We start from the raw sequence: 21,147 nt of genomic DNA, 5'->3' as shown, positions 1-21,147 counted from the left end.
ACTGAGGGTAAACTGACTATTGGTGGATTAATGGTTCCCACGAGGGGGATTGGATCCACATGTTAAAGATAGCTTTGGGCAGTCTATAACTGTGGCTCCCCAGGTATCCCCAGTGTGATTCCTGAATTTTGATCCATCATGTAAAGATGCAAGGCTTTGTTCCAGCACAGCGGCAACTGATCCAGGAGTGAAGGGGTTAATAACAACATAACCAAGGATTTGCCCCAAACTTTGGAATTCGTTAGCCCTGGTGACTCTGGAACAAATTCTAACGAAGTTCCACAAAATACTTTGAGGTGGCTAAGATATCAGATCAGCAACTTGTGATCTGGCCACAGAACCTTTAAGGTAATAGAACAATGTTCTGGTGAATAGTGCTCTAATGACTGTGGTAACTAGTCTATAGAAGACACAATAATATGCATAATCTTGATTGAAGAGCTTCATTAAACAGGAGAGTGACGATAAAGTGAGTGCTGGGGTACACAGGTAAGCGCTGAATGATAAGACACATATGTATCATGTCCTAGAAAGTGCTATAGATGAAGATTTAATGGCTCCACTAAATCACTTCCAAATGGGACTGTATCTAAAGCGCTGACATCCACCATGTGTATACATCCCAATAACCAATGCAAAAGGTAACTCACATGCGTAATCCTGATGTTCTTCTGTGGGCATGCATCCCCTGGAATCAATAGAGAGTAATTCTCCAAAAAGGTAGGTGAAGCAGAGCACAGCCGTGCTAGTAAGGGATATTGCAGGACAACAGCCAGTAGAATAAAAGCTTCTTTATTAGGACAACATGGTGCAGACAGGAAAACTCTTATGCGTTTCACGCCACAATTGGCGCTTCGTCAGAGAGTGCAGAGTGTGGACTCGATGCCTCTTCTTATACCCCTTAACCGCTTACCGGAAGTGACGTGGTAACGCATCATCCGCCCACCGGAAGTGACACAGCTGCACGTCTAAAAAGACTGATAAACTGAAATCTGTATACCGGAAGTGATGTAACGGGACAAGACACGCTGACTGGTATTTACTAACACAACCGGTTTTCATAGAAATACCTAAATGGCGTCACTACAAGGCGGGGGATGATCAAACATAAAAAGGACATCCAGTCAAAATAACCCGCGAGTAATAATGATAACCAAACTATCAATGCGGGAATATATAAAAACAAAAAATAAAAAATAAAAACAATGAACAATGTTTTGAGGAGACAGATATGAGTCTCTTAGATATATAGATAAAATAAAATAAAGTTATATTCAGACTGACAATTAAGTCAGTATAGATACAATAACACTGATACTAAACTACCATACCATTAAATATATCTATCCAAGAGAGTCCTATATTCAATATCACATATATAACACACATAATCAATTACATCTATGAATGTGGGATACAAATAAATAATATGTCCCCTGTAATCAATCACATACAAAAGAGACCATAATATGCAAAATAGTTAATACTAGAAAGATTCAAACAGACCAAATATCTATTCAAGAGCATATAATACTCATATGAAAAACATATAAGGTACAGAATATGCAAATAATTTGTAATAATACATAAAGCATTATGATTTAAACGTCTATTACCCTTAGATACTAGAGGGGGTAATAGAGAGGCAGCCCGCAATAAAAGAGAAATGTTTTGGATTTATACCCTCGGGTCATTATCACCCGGGGGTATAAATACCGATTGGGAATTGAAACATTTTTTGGAATAGGATTCTCTTTTTTCATATAACGTTTAAATCATAATGCTTTATGTATTATTACAAATTATTTGCATATTCTGTACCTTTTATGTTTTTCATATGAGTATTATATGCTCTTGAATAGATATTTGGTCTGTTTGAATCTTTCTAGTATTAACTATTTTGCATATTATGGTCTCTTTTGTATGTGATTGATTACAGGGGAGATATTATTTATTTGTATCCCACATTCATAGATGTAATTGATTATGTGTGTTATATATGTGATATTGAATATAGGACTCTCTTGGATAGATAGATTTAATGGTATGGTAGTTTAGTTTCAGTGTTATTGTATCTATACTGACTTAATTGTCAGTCTGAATATAACTTTATTTTATCTATATATCTAAGAGACTCATATCTGTCTCCTCAAACATTGTTCACTGTTTTTATTTTTTGTTTTTATATATATTCCCGCATTGATAGTTTGGTTATCATTATTACTCGCGGGTTATTTTGACTGGATGCCCTTTTTATGTTTATGTTTGATCATCCCCCGCCTTGTAGTGACGCCATTTAGGTATTTCTATGACAACCGGTTGTGTTAGTAAATACCAGTCAGCGTGTCTTGTCCCGTTACATCACTTCCGGTATACAGATTTCAGTTTACCAGTCTTTTTAGACGTGCAGCTGCGTCACTTCCGGTGGGCGGATGATGCGTTACCACGTCACTTCCGGTAAGCGGTTAAGGGGTATAAGAAGAGGCATCGAGTCCACACTCTGCACTCTCTGACGAAGCGCCAATCGTGGCGTGAAACGCGTAAGAGTTTTCCTGTCTGCACCATGTTGTCCTAATAAAGAAGCTTTTATTCTACTGGCTGTTGTCCTGCAATATCCCTTACTAGCACGGCTGTGCTCCGCTTCACCTACCTTTTTGGAGGATTACTCTCCACAGAACCTTTAAACCAAGGCTGCATTTCTTGCACTTGCAAGCAAAGGACAATTTATTTTGTTTCAAGGACAATTTATTTTGTTCCCTTATCCCAGTAAGTGTTGTTTTAAGTGTATTCTGCAGATGTCGTGTGTTTGTCTATTAAGGAAATAAATCACAATTTATTTTGCAATTTGTTCTGTTCAATCAAGTACCCAGAAATATAAATGTGTTGATAAAGTTGGTGTCCATCGGGCCAGCCTATCTCATCGAGAGAGAGAGACAGCCTTGTGAACAGGAGGAGGTAGGTGCAGTTCCCATTGGCTGGTTTGTAATTCACACCTTCTTTGCCTCTCCATCATGCTCCCTGTCCCGATAGGCCAACACAGATGAGCCCTCGTCCTGTGATTGGCCCACCACCTAGCATCCATGTGGTGATTGGTCGTTGCTCCGTTCTCCATGTCTGTCTATGGAGATGGGACAGCTATAAGAATTACAGCTGATTCCAGTACCAGAGAGGTTGCTGACCCTGTCGTATGGATCGACTAAGTGTAGTTCTCTGAGGTTGTGGTGGAGCGACCTGAAATCGAGGCTGCGTGCTCCACTACAGTGTAAATTTTAAACTTGTTGTTCCAGATTGCAGTCAGCTTGTAACGATGCGTTCACCACAAACAAGGCGTGACCGCGATGCCGAGGTGGGGATTTGATAAACGCCTACCCACAGCCGCGAGGGCGCACCTGGAGTATAGGTAGCTCGGGGTAGGAGAGGTCAGGATGGTCAGTGATACTTGCCGAGGTCTGGATTGGAGAGGTATAGATCGTTGCAGGAACATTTGCCAAGGACGGGATTGGAGAGGTGCGGATCGTCGTTGGTAAACCGGGTCAGGAGCAGATAAGTGCGGAATCCAAAAAGCAAACAAGATCAGGCAACACAGGACAAGACAGGCAAGGCTCAGACAGGAGGCAGAACTGCAGTGAACACAGCGCACATAAACAAGGTTATGCTCAGCCAATGTGCTAGAGGGCAGGCTGAGCATATATAGGAAGAACAGACCAATGAGGAGGAAGCATAGGCCCTAGTATGCATGGCTGTGGTTGGCTGATGGAAACAAGGCAGGTGAATCCTATTACACAGAGGAGCGAGGAAGCTTCTGCTGCGCAACGATGACGTCACTACGCGAGCGAAGCCTGGAGGCGGGACCAGCGGGAACGGCATTTTGTGCTGAGTGCGGTCCGCGCGCGCCCCTATAAGGAATGCTGGCATTCACCGGTCTGCGAGATGCGGTGCTGCAGGAGGCAGAAGAGGCAGGAGTCCCGATCGCAGGTCTAGGCAGGTAGGGAGCACGCCAGGGAGGGCGCGAGTGACGGATCCTTACACAGCTATACTAACAGACTTTAAAGTGATAAAAGAGTGGAAGCTGCACCGGGAAAGGCATTTCGGTGGCGCCAGGCACCTAGACTGTTTAAGATTCCCCTTGAATGGACCAGAGACTGTGAGTAAAGCTCAATTGTGATTTGTGTTGAATCTGCTGGCTCTTATCAGAATAAAAATACTTTTATTTGACTTCGATGTCCTGTCTGATGTTTGATCCCGTAAAAGAGACCTGGTCTTCTGTGATAGGCTTTCTGGTGGCAGAGGTGGGATTGCCAGGCTCAGGGCTGAACTGCACGCAGGTAGTTTGGACTGAGTAGGTTTCAAACCCTTGAAATCACAGGGCTACGACTCACAGACCCTTTGGTCATCTCAGAGTTATCTACTGCCAGAGCCTGTCTAGATTGGGGATGACCCGACCCTGACGATGGCTTCGACCTACAAATCCTAGTCCAAGGAATTGCTGGTCGTATGATGTGAGGGGTACAGACTTTGGACTGAGGGTCGCAACAAGAAGGCTATGATAGTTGAAGAAATCCAACATGAGGCGCAGCGGGCAGCTGCCCCGCTCGAACCTGAGTTTGGTGGTGCGTACTTCCAGGACCCTGGAGAAGAGGAAAATATCTTCAGATGCAGCTTCAGAGAAAACGGAGGAATAGACTTGCGAGAGTGCATGACGTCACTTGCGGGATTCGATGCAGGACGCTGAGACCGGATGAATCGCAATGCAATGGGACCAGCTGAGAGACCCCTACACTCCACGATCCTTGCGCCCGTGCTATAACACGCCCGCCGGTATTTTCTCACGTGAGTGAGCTTTATTACCTTTTTTATTACTGCAATACATCTTTTCTTATACAAGTGGTGCTTGTCTGTTTTTTTTTTCCATTTTTTTTACCTAAGGTACCCCCTTCCAGGGGAACTCTGGACATAGGACTTATTCACCTAGGTCCTTACAGACTGAGCACCGTTTATAAGCCCTTATTTATCCAGAAATTAGTATAGTTGAGCACAGTTGCATTATGTATGTTCTTTTAAGAGCTTGTTGTAAAAGAGCAATTTTTGCTACGATTCATCCCTGAGGTCCAGGAATGGGTCACGGACCGGAAACCTGCCACCTATCAGGCTCGCAAGAATGACATACGCCTCCAGCTAATTACAAAAAGTTCTTGTTACTTACTTCTTCTTCTCATCCCTATCGTCCTCTTTCTTGTCACCAGCAAGTCCAGATGTCCACGTGCTCCCCTGCCTAAATCTTCTATTTAGTTGCCAGTGATAAGTGCGTACTATGCAGACTTGCCTGACATAAAGACATCCTTGCAGTTCTTTTAGTGATTCTACCGATGCGTTAGCAATCACCTCATCCACCCCCACAGTGCTTGTCTGTGCTGGCTGACCCTGTGACCCAGTCGCTGCTGTGCTAGTCCCTCTGGCCTACATTGACACTCCTAGGGGTACCCACGACCTCGCTACCCCAGCCCCGTCTGAAACTACCTGCCCCTCCCCCCCAATGACACCCCCGCACCTACCACCCCCACACCTACCCCTTCCTTCCCATATAATCAGGCAATAACTAAAGACAGCACTGCCAAAATAGCTCCCAGACTCCCTCTCCCCACCATCCGCCCTAGCCCCCCCCCCTCCCCTCACATTATATCCCTTATCTCCAGAGAGATATACAATTTTTTTCAATTTAAACAGTAAATATAAATAGAAGAGGAAAACTTCATAACACCAGGAAAAGATAGTACGTCAATTACAATGGCAGCAAAATATGAAAAAATCCTATTTTTTTTTAAATAAATCAGTTCTATAGTATAAGATAAGACTGTCATTTTTCATGACTTTTTTTATGTACTGATCTTCCTTTAGTTGCTACAGCAACTATTTAAAAAGTCATATCTACTTCCTCTTTTGAAACAGGCCGTGACACACTTTTTCGAGCTCTGGCCTTTGGACACAAAGTATCACAAACAGGTGTGTTGCTGTGTTCCAAACAGCAGACAGTCTATTCCTCTGGGAGCTGTAACAATAATGTATTACACTTAGTAATATAATGTTACATATCAGCTGCAGCATTTCACAGACTGCAGCATACTGTAGAGTCAGAAGACGGCCATTTCGTTAGGCACACAATCAGGATTTTAACAGATTTATAACAGGAGCACCATACGATTGCCAGTTTAGGTAAGAATGTAGAATTATACATTGTCACATGTTTTACATATACAAATAAGAAAGGGAAAAAAGGGGGGATGTAGTATTTCTGCTTTAACTTTGATTAGTTACATCACAATAACTATTTTTCTGCTAAGGAAGCCTCTGTAAATTGAACACCTGTCAGAGAACTCCAGATTTTCACCAATAATGTCCTACCAGATAATGTACAACTCATTGGCCAACCTCTTAAACCAATGTATGGCACAAAGATATAAGCTGCAGCCATCTACCCCGAGAAATACATATTTGGGCTATGATTATAGTGAGGCCTTAGAAGTTCACTAATGCTGTTTCTTCCAAATTGTGAAAACGCTCCGTGTTGTGGTTTGGTTCATTCTGTGTACAGGATGTGGTTTTTAAGACAGTAGCTCAGGCTTCCTCTAAAACTCAGATCATAGAAGTCAGAACAAATAGGGGTAGGAGCTCGGTGTAACGTTTTTTTACGTCAAGGGCGGTAATCATTTCTGTAACAAGGCTGCTTCCTCTACAAGAACCACTTCCTTTGCAAATAAAAAAAAGTTTAGGGTATAATTTGTTTTACTGTCGTTGCAGGGAATCAAAGCGATAATGGAGTAACAGGTGCATAAGCATTTTCCTGATAGCCATGATTACCAAACCAGCCTCTTTTGGACTGCTTCATTAGAACCTTGGAGTACCGAGAAGGCGACACACCTCAGAGATCATTGGAGTATTTACAAAAACAGCATTGCTACATTTCACAGATGTGATCCCTTTTCTTTACTTCCCAGGTATTGGTTTGGGATGTACTCACAGTCTATCTTACAAGTGTTATGCTGTAAAAGCCACCGGGGAAAATATCCTCTCTCTTGTTAAACAGAGAGTCTATCAGCAGTGACTACAATTGGCTGCCTGCTCCAAAGTCTCTCGCAATGAAAGCAAGACAGAAGGTGAAAAAGAAAGCGGCCTCCAAAGACAAAGTTTTTGGATGTGATTTGTTAGAACATCTGCATATCTCTGGACAAGAAGGTACAGTTATTGATTTAAATATATATATATATATATATATATATATATATATATATATATATATATATATATATATATATATTAACTCTCAATGTATTACTTCCTGGTAAAACATTTTTTAAATAATAATAATAAAAATAAATAAATATATATATATATATATATATAGATACACATATATGAAACAAGGAAGGCGGATAGGGCTGTAGAAAACACTCTTACATGGAAGATGGAAGTGTTGTGACAGTACCTGATCAGATATAGTACCACTTTACAAATCCACATACTTGTACAGTGATTCAGTATATATGTATAATATGAACTCACAGGCAGTGTTCTTTGCTAAGAACCACAATATTGACAACTATAGTTACAGTACACAGTAAAATAACTCGACCAGAAAACTGATGCCAAAGACATACACATGTTTTATTTGGCACATTCTTTAGACTCTAAAGTTTAGAGGATCAGCAGAAATAACACGGTCGCAAACTACTGTAGAATATGGCAACAAACAATCTATTACAAAACTGCCATGTTGATTCTTTACTAACCCTCTCCTAAAAACAGGAACTTAAAAGAAGACATTTTGTTCCTAAGGTAGAAACTGGAGGCAACTGGCATTAATGTACAGGTTGCAAACAGACCCGTACATGGGCTGATGAGATATTTTACTATTGGTTGGTAATTCATGCAGCAAGATATTAACCAATTAAGATTTACAATGCACTAATCCTAGTCTGGTTCAAACTCCATCATTCGTTTCTTCTTTTTGTTTTTATGACAGATTTAAATGACAGCTCCTCATATTTCTATATTACATGATCAATATGTAACTCACAGAAAAGTAAATTGCTCTGTACCGAATACACTATAAAAAAAATATATCAGGTCACTGTGACTGTCCCCATCGTTAGACCCAAAGACTGACCATGCTCCTGACTTCTACAGGATTACCAAACTCGCTCCAAACCAGCATTATCTGTAACTCCGCAGAATGGCCTGAGTGAGTTAGAAAACCAGGACACGATTTAAAGAAGCTAAGACCGAGAGATAGTCTGACATCCCTCTAACAGTTCTCTATTGAGAATGAAACAGCCCATTGATTGGCCAATATTAGGGGGAGGGGGGAATTATGTGTCCTGCAGAAAAAATAGCTTGTTCATTCTGTTCAGTGAACATATAGAAAAAAAGGTCAGTTTCTGTTTCTTGACACCTTCAACTATCATTCAATTGGTAACTTAGGTAAAATGATCAGTGAAGCAGTTTCTCAAATCTTATGTGACTTCCTATGTGACATTTGGAAACTTGAGTCACCGTACACAGGAAATGAGAGTTTGAGCAAAAGCGTTATCGCTTCTGTTCTTCTTCAGAGAGCAGTACATGGTGGCATAACGTGTGTATTTCAGCTGTGTCACATATAAGAAGCTTGTTCTTCATGTCTTCCATTTGACACAGATAGTTACCTAGAAAGGTTTACACCACCTCAGAAAAAAACAAGATTTTTGAACACTATAAAAAAACGAAAACATAATGACCACAAACAGTTGCAGTAATATGATGCATCGCCTAACTTCTCTCTCCTGGCCATCTCCACATCATGTCCTGATTTAACCGTTAACATGCTGGGGGACATTTTCCCTTTTAATGTCGATTTAACAGCATACAAAATAAAAAATGTACCAGATTGCATAATTTTAGTGACATAGAGCGCTCATGGCATTAATAAATGGCCCTATTATTTCTTCCGTTTGAGTGTTGGGTTCTTGAATGGATGATATAGATGATTTTTCTTAATATAGTACACCATTCAGGGTCCTAGTTTTTAACTCCATGAGAAGCACTGCTGTACATTACTTGTATGAATGTACATAAGTCATTGTTAGAGCTTTAGGATGTGGTAGACTCTACATCTGGGATATTAGAATTCAAGTTGAATTATTCCATACCAAGTATTTAAACCTTACGATACAGTAATCATAACAAAACTTCCTGGCATTAGTCTTCACACCTAATTTCTATATTAATTATTCAAACATTCATATTATGATGTATATCACAAATCCTTAAACAAAAATTTAGAAAAGGCATTATTCCCCTTTAAAATCTTTACAGTTTACAGAGATAGAATATCAAACATAGGAAATAATAATACCAACATTAATTGATCCTTCTCATTCATCAGTACAGTCAAATGCTTTACCTTAACTCCTCGAAATTCCAATTTTTTTTCTATAAAGGAGGAGAAATACACGGTTATGTAGCGTAGTGAGCAGAAATACGCGGTTATGTAGCGTAGTGAGCAGAAATACGCGGTTATATCGCGTAGTAAGCAGAAATATACGGTTATGTAACGTAGTGAGCAGAAATACACGGTTATGTAGCGTAGTGAGCAGAAATACGCGGTTATGTAGCGTAGTGAGCAGAAATACGCGGTTATGTAGCGTAGTGAGCAGAAATACGCGGTTATGTAGCGTAGTGAGCAGAAATACGCGGTTATATAGCGTAGTAAGCAGAAATACACGGTTATGTAACATAGTGAGCAGAAATACGCGGTTATGTAGTGTAGTGAGCAGAAATACACGGTTATGTAACGTAGTGAGCAGAAATACACGGTTATGTAATGTAGTGAGCAGAAATACACGGTTATGTAACGTAGTGAGCAGAAATACGCGGTTATGTAGTGTAGTGAGCAGAAATACGCGGTTATGTAACGTAGTGAGCAGAAATACGCGGTTATGTAACGTAGTGAGCAGAAATACACGGTTATGTAGTGAGCAGAAATACACGGTTATGTAACGTAGTGAGCAGAAATACACGGTTATGTAGTGAGCAGAAATACGCGGTTATGTAGTGTAGTGAGCAGAAATACACGGTTATGTAACGTAGTGAGCAGAAATACACGGTTATGTAGTGAGCAGAAATACACGGTTATGTAGTGTAGTCAGCAGAAATACACGGTTGTATAGTGAGCAGAAATACACGGTTATGTAACGTAGTGAGCAGAAATACACGGTTATGTAACGTAGTGAGCAGAAATACACGGTTATGTAGTGAGCAGAAATACACGGTTATGTAACGTAGTGAGCAGAAATACGCGGTTATGTAGTGAGCAGAAATACACGGTTATGTAACGTAGTGAGCAGAAATACACGGTTATGTAGTGAGCAGAAATACACGGTTATGTAACGTAGTGAGCAGAAATACACGGTTGTATAGTGAGCAGAAATACGCGGTTATGTAGTGTAGTGAGCAGAAATACACGGTTATGTAACGTAGTGAGCAGAAATACACGGTTATGTAGTGTAGTGAGCAGAAATACACGGTTATGTAACGTAGTGAGCAGAAATACACGGTTATGTAACGTAGTGAGCAGAAATACACGGTTATGTAACGTAGTCAGCAGAAATACACGGTTGTATAGTGAGCAGAAATACGCGGTTATGTAGTGTAGTGAGCAGAAATACACGGTTATGTAACGTAGTGAGCAGAAATACACGGTTATGTAACGTAGTGAGCAGAAATACACGGTTATGTAGTGAGCAGAAATACACGGTTATGTAGTGTAGTGAGCAGAAATACACGGTTATGTAACGTAGTGAGCAGAAATACACGGTTATGTAACGTAGTGAGCAGAAATACACGGTTATGTAACGTAGTGAGCAGAAATACACGGTTATGTAACGTAGTGAGCAGAAATACACGGTTGTGTAGTGAGCAGAAATACACGGTTGTATAGTGAGCAGAAATACGCGGTTATGTAGTGTAGTGAGCAGAAATACACGGTTATGTAACGTAGTGAGCAGAAATACGCGGTTATGTAGCGTAGTGAGCAGAAATACGCGGTTATGTAGCGTAGTGAGCAGAAATACGCGGTTATATAGCGTAGTAAGCAGAAATACACGGTTATGTAACATAGTGAGCAGAAATACGCGGTTATGTAGCGTAGTGAGCAGAAATACGCGGTTATGTAGTGTAGTGAGCAGAAATACACGGTTATGTAACGTAGTGAGCAGAAATACACGGTTATGTAACGTAGTGAGCAGAAATACACGGTTATGTAACGTAGTGAGCAGAAATACACGGTTATGTAACGTAGTGAGCAGAAATACACGGTTGTGTAGTGAGCAGAAATACACGGTTGTATAGTGAGCAGAAATACGCGGTTATGTAGTGTAGTGAGCAGAAATACACGGTTATGTAACGTAGTGAGCAGAAATACACGGTTATGTAACGTAGTGAGCAGAAATACATGGTTATGTAACGTAGTGAGCAGAAATACACGGTTATGTAGTGAGCAGAAATACACGGTTATGTAACGTAGTGAGCAGAAATACACGGTTATGTAGTGAGCAGAAATACACGGTTATGTAACGTAGTGAGCAGAAATACACGGTTATGTAGTGAGCAGAAATACACGGTTATGTAGTGTAGTGAGCAGAAATACACGGTTGTATAGTGAGCAGAAATACGCGGTTATGTAGCGTAGTGAGCAGAAATACACGGTTATGTAGTGTAGTCAGCAGAAATACACGGTTGTATAGTGAGCAGAAATACGCGGTTATGTAGCGTAGTGAGCAGAAATACACGGTTATGTAGTGTAGTCAGCAGAAATACACGGTTATGTAGTGAGCAGAAATACACGGTTATGTAACGTAGTGAGCAGAAATACACGGTTATGTAGTGAGCAGAAATACACGGTTATGTAGTGTAGTGAGCAGAAATACACGGTTGTATAGTGAGCAGAAATACGCGGTTATGTAGCGTAGTGAGCAGAAATACACGGTTATGTAGTGTAGTCAGCAGAAATACACGGTTATGTAACGTAGTGAGCAGAAATACACGGTTATGTAGTGAGCAGAAATACACGGTTATGTAACGTAGTGAGCAGAAATACACGGTTATGTAGTGAGCAGAAATACACGGTTATGTAGTGTAGTGAGCAGAAATACACGGTTGTATAGTGAGCAGAAATACGCGGTTATGTAGCGTAGTGAGCAGAAATACACGGTTATGTAGTGTAGTCAGCAGAAATACACGGTTGTATAGTGAGCAGAAATACGCGGTTATGTAGCGTAGTGAGCAGAAATACACGGTTATGTAGTGTAGTCAGCAGAAATACACGGTTATGTAGTGAGCAGAAATACACGGTTATGTAACGTAGTGAGCAGAAATACACGGTTATGTAGTGAGCAGAAATACACGGTTATGTAGTGTAGTGAGCAGAAATACACGGTTGTATAGTGAGCAGAAATACGCGGTTATGTAGCGTAGTGAGCAGAAATACACGGTTATGTAGTGTAGTCAGCAGAAATACACGGTTGTATAGTGAGCAGAAATACGCGGTTATGTAGTGTAGTGAGCAGAAATACACGGTTATGTAACGTAGTGAGCAGAAATACACGGTTATGTAACGTAGTGAGCAGAAATACACGGTTATGTAGTGAGCAGAAATACACGGTTATGTAACGTAGTGAGCAGAAATACACAGTTATGTAGTGAGCAGAAATACACGGTTATGTAGTGAGCAGAAATACACAGTTATGTGGTGTAGTGAGCAGAAATACACGGTTGTGTAGTGAGCAGAAATACGCGGTTATGTAGTGAGCAGAAATACACAGTTATGTGGTGTAGTGAGCAGAAATACACGGTTGTGTAGTGAGCAGAAATTCACGGTTGTGTAGTGAGCAGTAATATGCGGTTATGTAGTGTAGTGAGCAGAAATACACGGTTATGTAACGTAGTGAGCAGAAATACACGGTTATGTAACGTAGTGAGCAGAAATACACGGTTGTGTAGTGAGCAGAAATACACGGTTGTATAGTGAGCAGAAATACGCGGTTATGTAGTGTAGTGAGCAGAAATACACGGTTATGTAACGTAGTGAGCAGAAATACACGGTTATGTAACGTAGTGAGCAGAAATACACGGTTATGTAACGTAGTGAGCAGAAATACACGGTTATGTAACGTAGTGAGCAGAAATACACGGTTATGTAGTGAGCAGAAATACACGGTTATGTAGTGAGCAGAAATACACGGTTATGTAGTGTAGTGAGCAGAAATACACGGTTGTATAGTGAGCAGAAATACGCGGTTATGTAGTGTAGTGAGCAGAAATACACGGTTATGTAACGTAGTGAGCAGAAATACACGGTTATGTAACGTAGTGAGCAGAAATACACGGTTATGTAGTGAGCAGAAATACACGGTTGTGTAGTGAGCAGAAATACACGGTTGTATAGTGAGCAGAAATACGCGGTTATGTAGTGTAGTGAGCAGAAATACACGGTTATGTAACGTAGTGAGCAGAAATACACGGTTATGTAACGTAGTGAGCAGAAATACACGGTTATGTAGTGAGCAGAAATACACGGTTATGTAACGTAGTGAGCAGAAATACACGGTTATGTAGTGAGCAGAAATACACGGTTATGTAACGTAGTGAGCAGAAATACACGGTTATGTAGTGAGCAGAAATACACGGTTATGTAGTGAGCAGAAATACACGGTTATGTAACGTAGTGAGCAGAAATACACAGTTATGTAGTGAGCAGAAATACACAGTTATGTAGTGAGCAGAAATACACAGTTATGTGGTGTAGTGAGCAGAAATACACGGTTGTGTAGTGAGCAGAAATACGCGGTTATGTAGTGAGCAGAAATACACAGTTATGTGGTGTAGTGAGCAGAAATACACGGTTGTGTAGTGAGCAGAAATTCACGGTTGTGTAGTGAGCAGAAATATGCGGTTATGTAGTGTAGTGAGCAGAAATACGCGGTTATGTAGCGTAGTGAGCAGAAATACACGGTTATGTAGCGTAGTGAGCAGAAATACGCGGTTATATAGCGTAGTAAGCAGAAATACACGGTTATGTAACGTAGTGAGCAGAAATACGCGGTTATGTAGCGTAGTGAGCAGAAATACGCGGTTATGTAGTGTAGTGAGCAGAAATACACGGTTATGTAACGTAGTGAGCAGAAATACACGGTTATGTAATGTAGTGAGCAGAAATACACGGTTATGTAACGTAGTGAGCAGAAATACGCGGTTATGTAGTGTAGTGAGCAGAAATACGCGGTTATGTAACGTAGTGAGCAGAAATACGCGGTTATGTAACGTAGTGAGCAGAAATACACGGTTATGTAGTGAGCAGAAATACACGGTTATGTAACGTAGTGAGCAGAAATACACGGTTATGTAGTGAGCAGAAATACGCGGTTATGTAGTGTAGTGAGCAGAAATACACGGTTATGTAACGTAGTGAGCAGAAATACACGGTTATGTAGTGAGCAGAAATACACGGTTATGTAGTGTAGTCAGCAGAAATACACGGTTGTATAGTGAGCAGAAATACACGGTTATGTAACGTAGTGAGCAGAAATACACGGTTATGTAACGTAGTGAGCAGAAATACACGGTTATGTAGTGAGCAGAAATACACGGTTATGTAACGTAGTGAGCAGAAATACGCGGTTATGTAGTGAGCAGAAATACACGGTTATGTAACGTAGTGAGCAGAAATACACGGTTATGTAGTGAGCAGAAATACACGGTTATGTAACGTAGTGAGCAGAAATACACGGTTGTATAGTGAGCAGAAATACGCGGTTATGTAGTGTAGTGAGCAGAAATACACGGTTATGTAACGTAGTGAGCAGAAATACACGGTTATGTAGTGTAGTGAGCAGAAATACACGGTTATGTAACGTAGTGAGCAGAAATACACGGTTATGTAACGTAGTGAGCAGAAATACACGGTTATGTAACGTAGTCAGCAGAAATACACGGTTGTATAGTGAGCAGAAATACGCGGTTATGTAGTGTAGTGAGCAGAAATACACGGTTATGTAACGTAGTGAGCAGAAATACACGGTTATGTAACGTAGTGAGCAGAAATACACGGTTATGTAGTGAGCAGAAATACACGGTTATGTAGTGTAGTGAGCAGAAATACACGGTTATGTAACGTAGTGAGCAGAAATACACGGTTATGTAACGTAGTGAGCAGAAATACACGGTTATGTAACGTAGTGAGCAGAAATACACGGTTATGTAACGTAGTGAGCAGAAATACACGGTTGTGTAGTGAGCAGAAATACACGGTTGTATAGTGAGCAGAAATACGCGGTTATGTAGTGTAGTGAGCAGAAATACACGGTTATGTAACGTAGTGAGCAGAAATACGCGGTTATGTAGCGTAGTGAGCAGAAATACGCGGTTATGTAGCGTAGTGAGCAGAAATACGCGGTTATATAGCGTAGTAAGCAGAAATACACGGTTATGTAACATAGTGAGCAGAAATACGCGGTTATGTAGCGTAGTGAGCAGAAATACGCGGTTATGTAGTGTAGTGAGCAGAAATACACGGTTATGTAACGTAGTGAGCAGAAATACACGGTTATGTAATGTAGTGAGCAGAAATACACGGTTATGTAACGTAGTGAGCAGAAATACGCGGTTATGTAGTGTAGTGAGCAGAAATACGCGGTTATGTAACGTAGTGAGCAGAAATACGCGGTTATGTAACGTAGTGAGCAGAAATACACGGTTATGTAGTGAGCAGAAATACACGGTTATGTAACGTAGTGAGCAGAAATACACGGTTATGTAGTGAGCAGAAATACGCGGTTATGTAGTGTAGTGAGCAGAAATACACGGTTATGTAACGTAGTGAGCAGAAATACACGGTTATGTAGTGAGCAGAAATACACGGTTATGTAGTGTAGTCAGCAGAAATACACGGTTGTATAGTGAGCAGAAATACACGGTTATGTAACGTAGTGAGCAGAAATACACGGTTATGTAGTGAGCAGAAATACACGGTTATGTAACGTAGTGAGCAGAAATACGCGGTTATGTAGTGAGCAGAAATACACGGTTATGTAACGTAGTGAGCAGAAATACACGGTTATGTAGTGAGCAGAAATACACGGTTATGTAACGTAGTGAGCAGAAATACACGGTTGTATAGTGAGCAGAAATACGCGGTTATGTAGTGTAGTGAGCAGAAATACACGGTTATGTAACGTAGTGAGCAGAAATACACGGTTATGTAGTGTAGTGAGCAGAAATACACGGTTATGTAACGTAGTGAGCAGAAATACACGGTTATGTAACGTAGTGAGCAGAAATACACGGTTATGTAACGTAGTCAGCAGAAATACACGGTTGTATAGTGAGCAGAAATACGCGGTTATGTAGTGTAGTGAGCAGAAATACACGGTTATGTAACGTAGTGAGCAGAAATACACGGTTATGTAACGTAGTGAGCAGAAATACACGGTTATGTAGTGAGCAGAAATACACGGTTATGTAGTGTAGTGAGCAGAAATACACGGTTATGTAACGTAGTGAGCAGAAATACACGGTTATGTAACGTAGTGAGCAGAAATACACGGTTATGTAACGTAGTGAGCAGAAATACACGGTTATGTAACGTAGTGAGCAGAAATACACGGTTGTGTAGTGAGCAGAAATACACGGTTGTATAGTGAGCAGAAATACGCGGTTATGTAGTGTAGTGAGCAGAAATACACGGTTATGTAACGTAGTGAGCAGAAATACACGGTTATGTAACGTAGTGAGCAGAAATACACGGTTATGTAACGTAGTGAGCAGAAATACACGGTTATGTAGTGAGCAGAAATACACGGTTATGTAACGTAGTGAGCAGAAATACACGGTTATGTAGTGAGCAGAAATACACGGTTATGTAACGTAGTGAGCAGAAATACACGGTTATGTAGTGAGCAGAAATACACGGTTATGTAGTGTAGTGAGCAGAAATACACGGTTGTATAGTGAGCAGAAATACGCGGTTATGTAGCGTAGTGAGCAGAAATACACGGTTATGTAGTGTAGTCAGCAGAAATACACGGTTGTATAGTGAGCAGAAATACGCGGTTATGTAGCGTAGTGAGCAGAAATACACGGTTATGTAGTGTAGTCAGCAGAAATACACGGTTATGTAACGTAGTGAGCAGAAATACACGGTTATGTAGTGAGCAGAAATACACGGTTATGTAACGTAGTGAGCAGAAATACACGGTTATGTAGTGAGCAGAAATACACGGTTATGTAGTGTAGTGAGCAGAAATACACGGTTGTATAGTGAGCAGAAATACGCGGTTATGTAGCGTAGTGAGCAGAAATACACGGTTATGTAGTGTAGTCAGCAGAAATACACGGTTGTATAGTGAGCAGAAATACGCGGTTATGTAGCGTAGTGAGCAGAAATACACGGTTATGTAGTGTAGTCAGCAGAAATACACGGTTATGTAGTGAGCAGAAATACACGGTTATGTAACGTAGTGAGCAGAAATACACGGTTATGTAGTGAGCAGAAATACACGGTTATGTAGTGTAGTGAGCAGAAATACACGGTTGTATAGTGAGCAGAAATACGCGGTTATGTAGCGTAGTGAGCAGAAATACACGGTTATGTAGTGTAGTCAGCAGAAATACACGGTTGTATAGTGAGCAGAAATACGCGGTTATGTAGTGTAGTGAGCAGAAATACACGGTTATGTAACGTAGTGAGCAGAAATACACGGTTATGTAACGTAGTGAGCAGAAATACACGGTTATGTAGTGAGCAGAAATACACGGTTATGTAACGTAGTGAGCAGAAATACACAGTTATGTAGTGAGCAGAAATACACGGTTATGTAGTGAGCAGAAATACAAAGTTATGTGGTGTAGTGAGCAGAAATACACGGTTGTGTAGTGAGCAGAAATACGCGGTTATGTAGTGAGCAGAAATACACAGTTATGTGGTGTAGTGAGCAGAAATACACGGTTGTGTAGTGAGCAGAAATTCACGGTTGTGTAGTGAGCAGTAATATGCGGTTATGTAGTGTAGTGAGCAGAAATACACGGTTATGTAACGTAGTGAGCAGAAATACACGGTTATGTAACGTAGTGAGCAGAAATACACGGTTGTGTAGTGAGCAGAAATACACGGTTGTATAGTGAGCAGAAATACGCGGTTATGTAGTGTAGTGAGCAGAAATACACGGTTATGTAACGTAGTGAGCAGAAATACACGGTTATGTAACGTAGTGAGCAGAAATACACGGTTATGTAACGTAGTGAGCAGAAATACACGGTTATGTAACGTAGTGAGCAGAAATACACGGTTATGTAGTGAGCAGAAATACACGGTTATGTAGTGAGCAGAAATACACGGTTATGTAGTGTAGTGAGCAGAAATACACGGTTGTATAGTGAGCAGAAATACGCGGTTATGTAGTGTAGTGAGCAGAAATACACGGTTATGTAACGTAGTGAGCAGAAATACACGGTTATGTAACGTAGTGAGCAGAAATACACGGTTATGTAGTGAGCAGAAATACACGGTTGTGTAGTGAGCAGAAATACACGGTTGTATAGTGAGCAGAAATACGCGGTTATGTAGTGTAGTGAGCAGAAATACACGGTTATGTAACGTAGTGAGCAGAAATACACGGTTATGTAACGTAGTGAGCAGAAATACACGGTTATGTAGTGAGCAGAAATACACGGTTATGTAACGTAGTGAGCAGAAATACACGGTTATGTAGTGAGCAGAAATACACGGTTATGTAACGTAGTGAGCAGAAATACACGGTTATGTAGTGAGCAGAAATACACGGTTATGTAGTGAGCAGAAATACACGGTTATGTAACGTAGTGAGCAGAAATACACAGTTATGTAGTGAGCAGAAATACACAGTTATGTAGTGAGCAGAAATACACAGTTATGTGGTGTAGTGAGCAGAAATACACGGTTGTGTAGTGAGCAGAAATACGCGGTTATGTAGTGAGCAGAAATACACAGTTATGTGGTGTAGTGAGCAGAAATACACGGTTGTGTAGTGAGCAGAAATTCACGGTTGTGTAGTGAGCAGAAATATGCGGTTATGTAGTGTAGTGAGCAGAAATACGCGGTTATGTAGCGTAGTGAGCAGAAATACACGGTTATATAACGTAGTGAGCAGAAATACACGGTTATGTAGCATAGTGAGCAGAAATACACGGTTATGTAACATAGTGAGCAGAAATACACGGTTATGTAGTGAGCAGAAATACACGGTTATGTAGCATAGTGAGCAGAAATACACGGTTATGTAACGTAGTGAACAGAAATACACAATTATGTATATTTGCTCTAACCTCACTTCTTTCCATTCTACACTTTCCTTTCTACAAGTCTTATGTCGCTAACTACATTCATATTTCCCCATCTCTCCTTCCTTCTCCACTTCTCAGTTCACATGAACTGTTTTCCTATCTGCGCCATTTGGCTCCACTCATCTAAACCCCCTGCTCTAAAACTCACCCCTACAAATCCTCCTCACACATCCACTTTCTTTCCTTGCTTCTTCTCCTTGCTTCTGGGAATATCTCTTCTAATCCCGGTCCCTGCTTTATTTCTATATGCTCTCGTCCTCGCCTCTCACATGCAACTTCTTCTCCTTGTGGAATAAACCCTTCTAACCTCATAACCATCCCCTGTCAACCTCCCTCGTCTCTCCCTTTCTCCTGTGCCCTCTGTGCATGACTTCTTTTTCTCTCACTCTCTGCTCCTCTTTGCTATACTGTAACTGAGACTTGGCTCACTTAGTCTAACTCTGCACTAGATGGTGGCCTTTCTTTCTCCCACAATACTTGCCCTGATGACAGGGGTGGAAGCGTGGGGCTCCTCCTCTCCTCAATCTGCCATTACCTAAACCTTCCTATTCCTCTTTATCCTTTCCTTTCTTTGAGGCTCGCAGTATCCAGCTTTGTTCTCCTCTCCCTGTCCATGTGGCGGTCATTTATTGCCCATCTACCTCTACTCATCCCCTTTCAGTCTTTCTCTCTCACTTTGAATCCTGGCTCCTTCTTTCTCTGCTCAAACTCCCCTGTTCTTCTCCTTGGGAACTTCAACTGCCATATTGTTGACCCCTCTCTCCTTTGAGCTTCACGCTTTCTCTCTCTAACCTCTTCTTTTGGCCTTCACCAATGGACTGCAGCCAGCGCCCACAAGGACGGCCACTACCTCGACCTGGTTTTCACTAAAAACTTTTCGCTCCGATTTCTCTATTTTCCTCTTTAATTTTTCTGACCATCATCTTATTTAATTTTCTCTCTCTCACTTCTCCCCTTCTCCACTTCCATCTACCCCTCGTTTATGCAGAAACCTGCATTTCATTAACCTTCCGGCTTCACTTTGCTCTCCTGCCTCTCCTCTCTCAGCACCACTACAGACTCCGACAACCTGGTCAGGAACTACAACTCTGCTCTATCCTCCTCTCTTGATCTACATGCCGCTCTTTCTCTCTCCTGCTCTCGCCCTTCTAACACCAGACCTTGGCTAACCTGCCACACGCGCATGCTCTGCTCCTGCACTCACTCCTCTGAACGCCTCTGGAGGAAACCTCACACTCTCGCAGACTTCCTTCACTACAAATGTATCCTATCCTGCTTCAACTCTGCCCTCTCTCAGGCTAAACAAACCTACTTTTGGTCACTAATCAACACTCACAAGATTAACCCATGCAGACTCTTTGACTCTTTACTCAGAACACCGTTGTGTACCCGTATTTCTTCCTCTATTTCACCTCAGGACTTGGCTGAATATTTCAAGGCAAAGGTGGTTTCTATTGGGCAAGACATCCCTTCTGTATCCTCCTGACATTCTACACCTCTTCCTAACTCTCCTCCTGCCTTCCACGACTCCTTTTCCTCTGTCACAGAGGAGGATGTGTTGCTGCTGATCTCCTTTTCTCCCTCTACCACCTGCCCTCTTGACTCCATTCCCTCCCATCTCCTAAAACCTCTTGTTCCTACTCTAATCTGTACATTTACACATGTTTTGAAATTCTCCCTCTACACTGGTACCTTTCCCGCCTCCTTCAAGTACACAAAAAGGGTGTGTGTGGCGATCACGTG

At 41.3% G+C, this 21,147-nt stretch overlaps 1 protein-coding gene and 1 long non-coding RNA gene across 4 annotated transcripts in view; one reads left to right on the top strand and one right to left on the bottom strand.

Annotated features, from left to right (window-relative positions):
- Positions 1-21,147, bottom strand: part of LOC142499182 (uncharacterized) — an 82,148-nt gene that overhangs the window by 39,699 nt on the left and 21,302 nt on the right. Inside the window, exon 4 of the long non-coding RNA XR_012802626.1 lies at positions 9,434-9,462. This is a non-coding gene — a long non-coding RNA (uncharacterized LOC142499182). The remainder of the gene's footprint in view (positions 1-9,433; positions 9,463-21,147) is intronic.
- The window catches only part of ARHGAP30 (Rho GTPase activating protein 30), a 31,397-nt gene continuing 16,997 nt past the window's right edge, over positions 6,748-21,147 (top strand). The window contains exon 1 of one of the 3 annotated variants that reach the window (XM_075608182.1): positions 6,748-7,230. In XM_075608182.1, coding sequence (XP_075464297.1) covers positions 7,134-7,230 — 97 coding nt within the window. In that variant the 5' untranslated portion in view covers positions 6,748-7,133. The remainder of the gene's footprint in view (positions 7,231-21,147) is intronic. The other 2 variants (XM_075608184.1, XM_075608183.1) reach the window with 2 other exon arrangements.

Source organism: Ascaphus truei, chromosome 7, assembly GCF_040206685.1.
Source record: "Ascaphus truei isolate aAscTru1 chromosome 7, aAscTru1.hap1, whole genome shotgun sequence".
Classification (NCBI taxonomy): Eukaryota; Metazoa; Chordata; class Amphibia; order Anura; family Ascaphidae; genus Ascaphus; species Ascaphus truei.
This window is presented reverse-complemented; position numbering and strand designations above follow the sequence as displayed.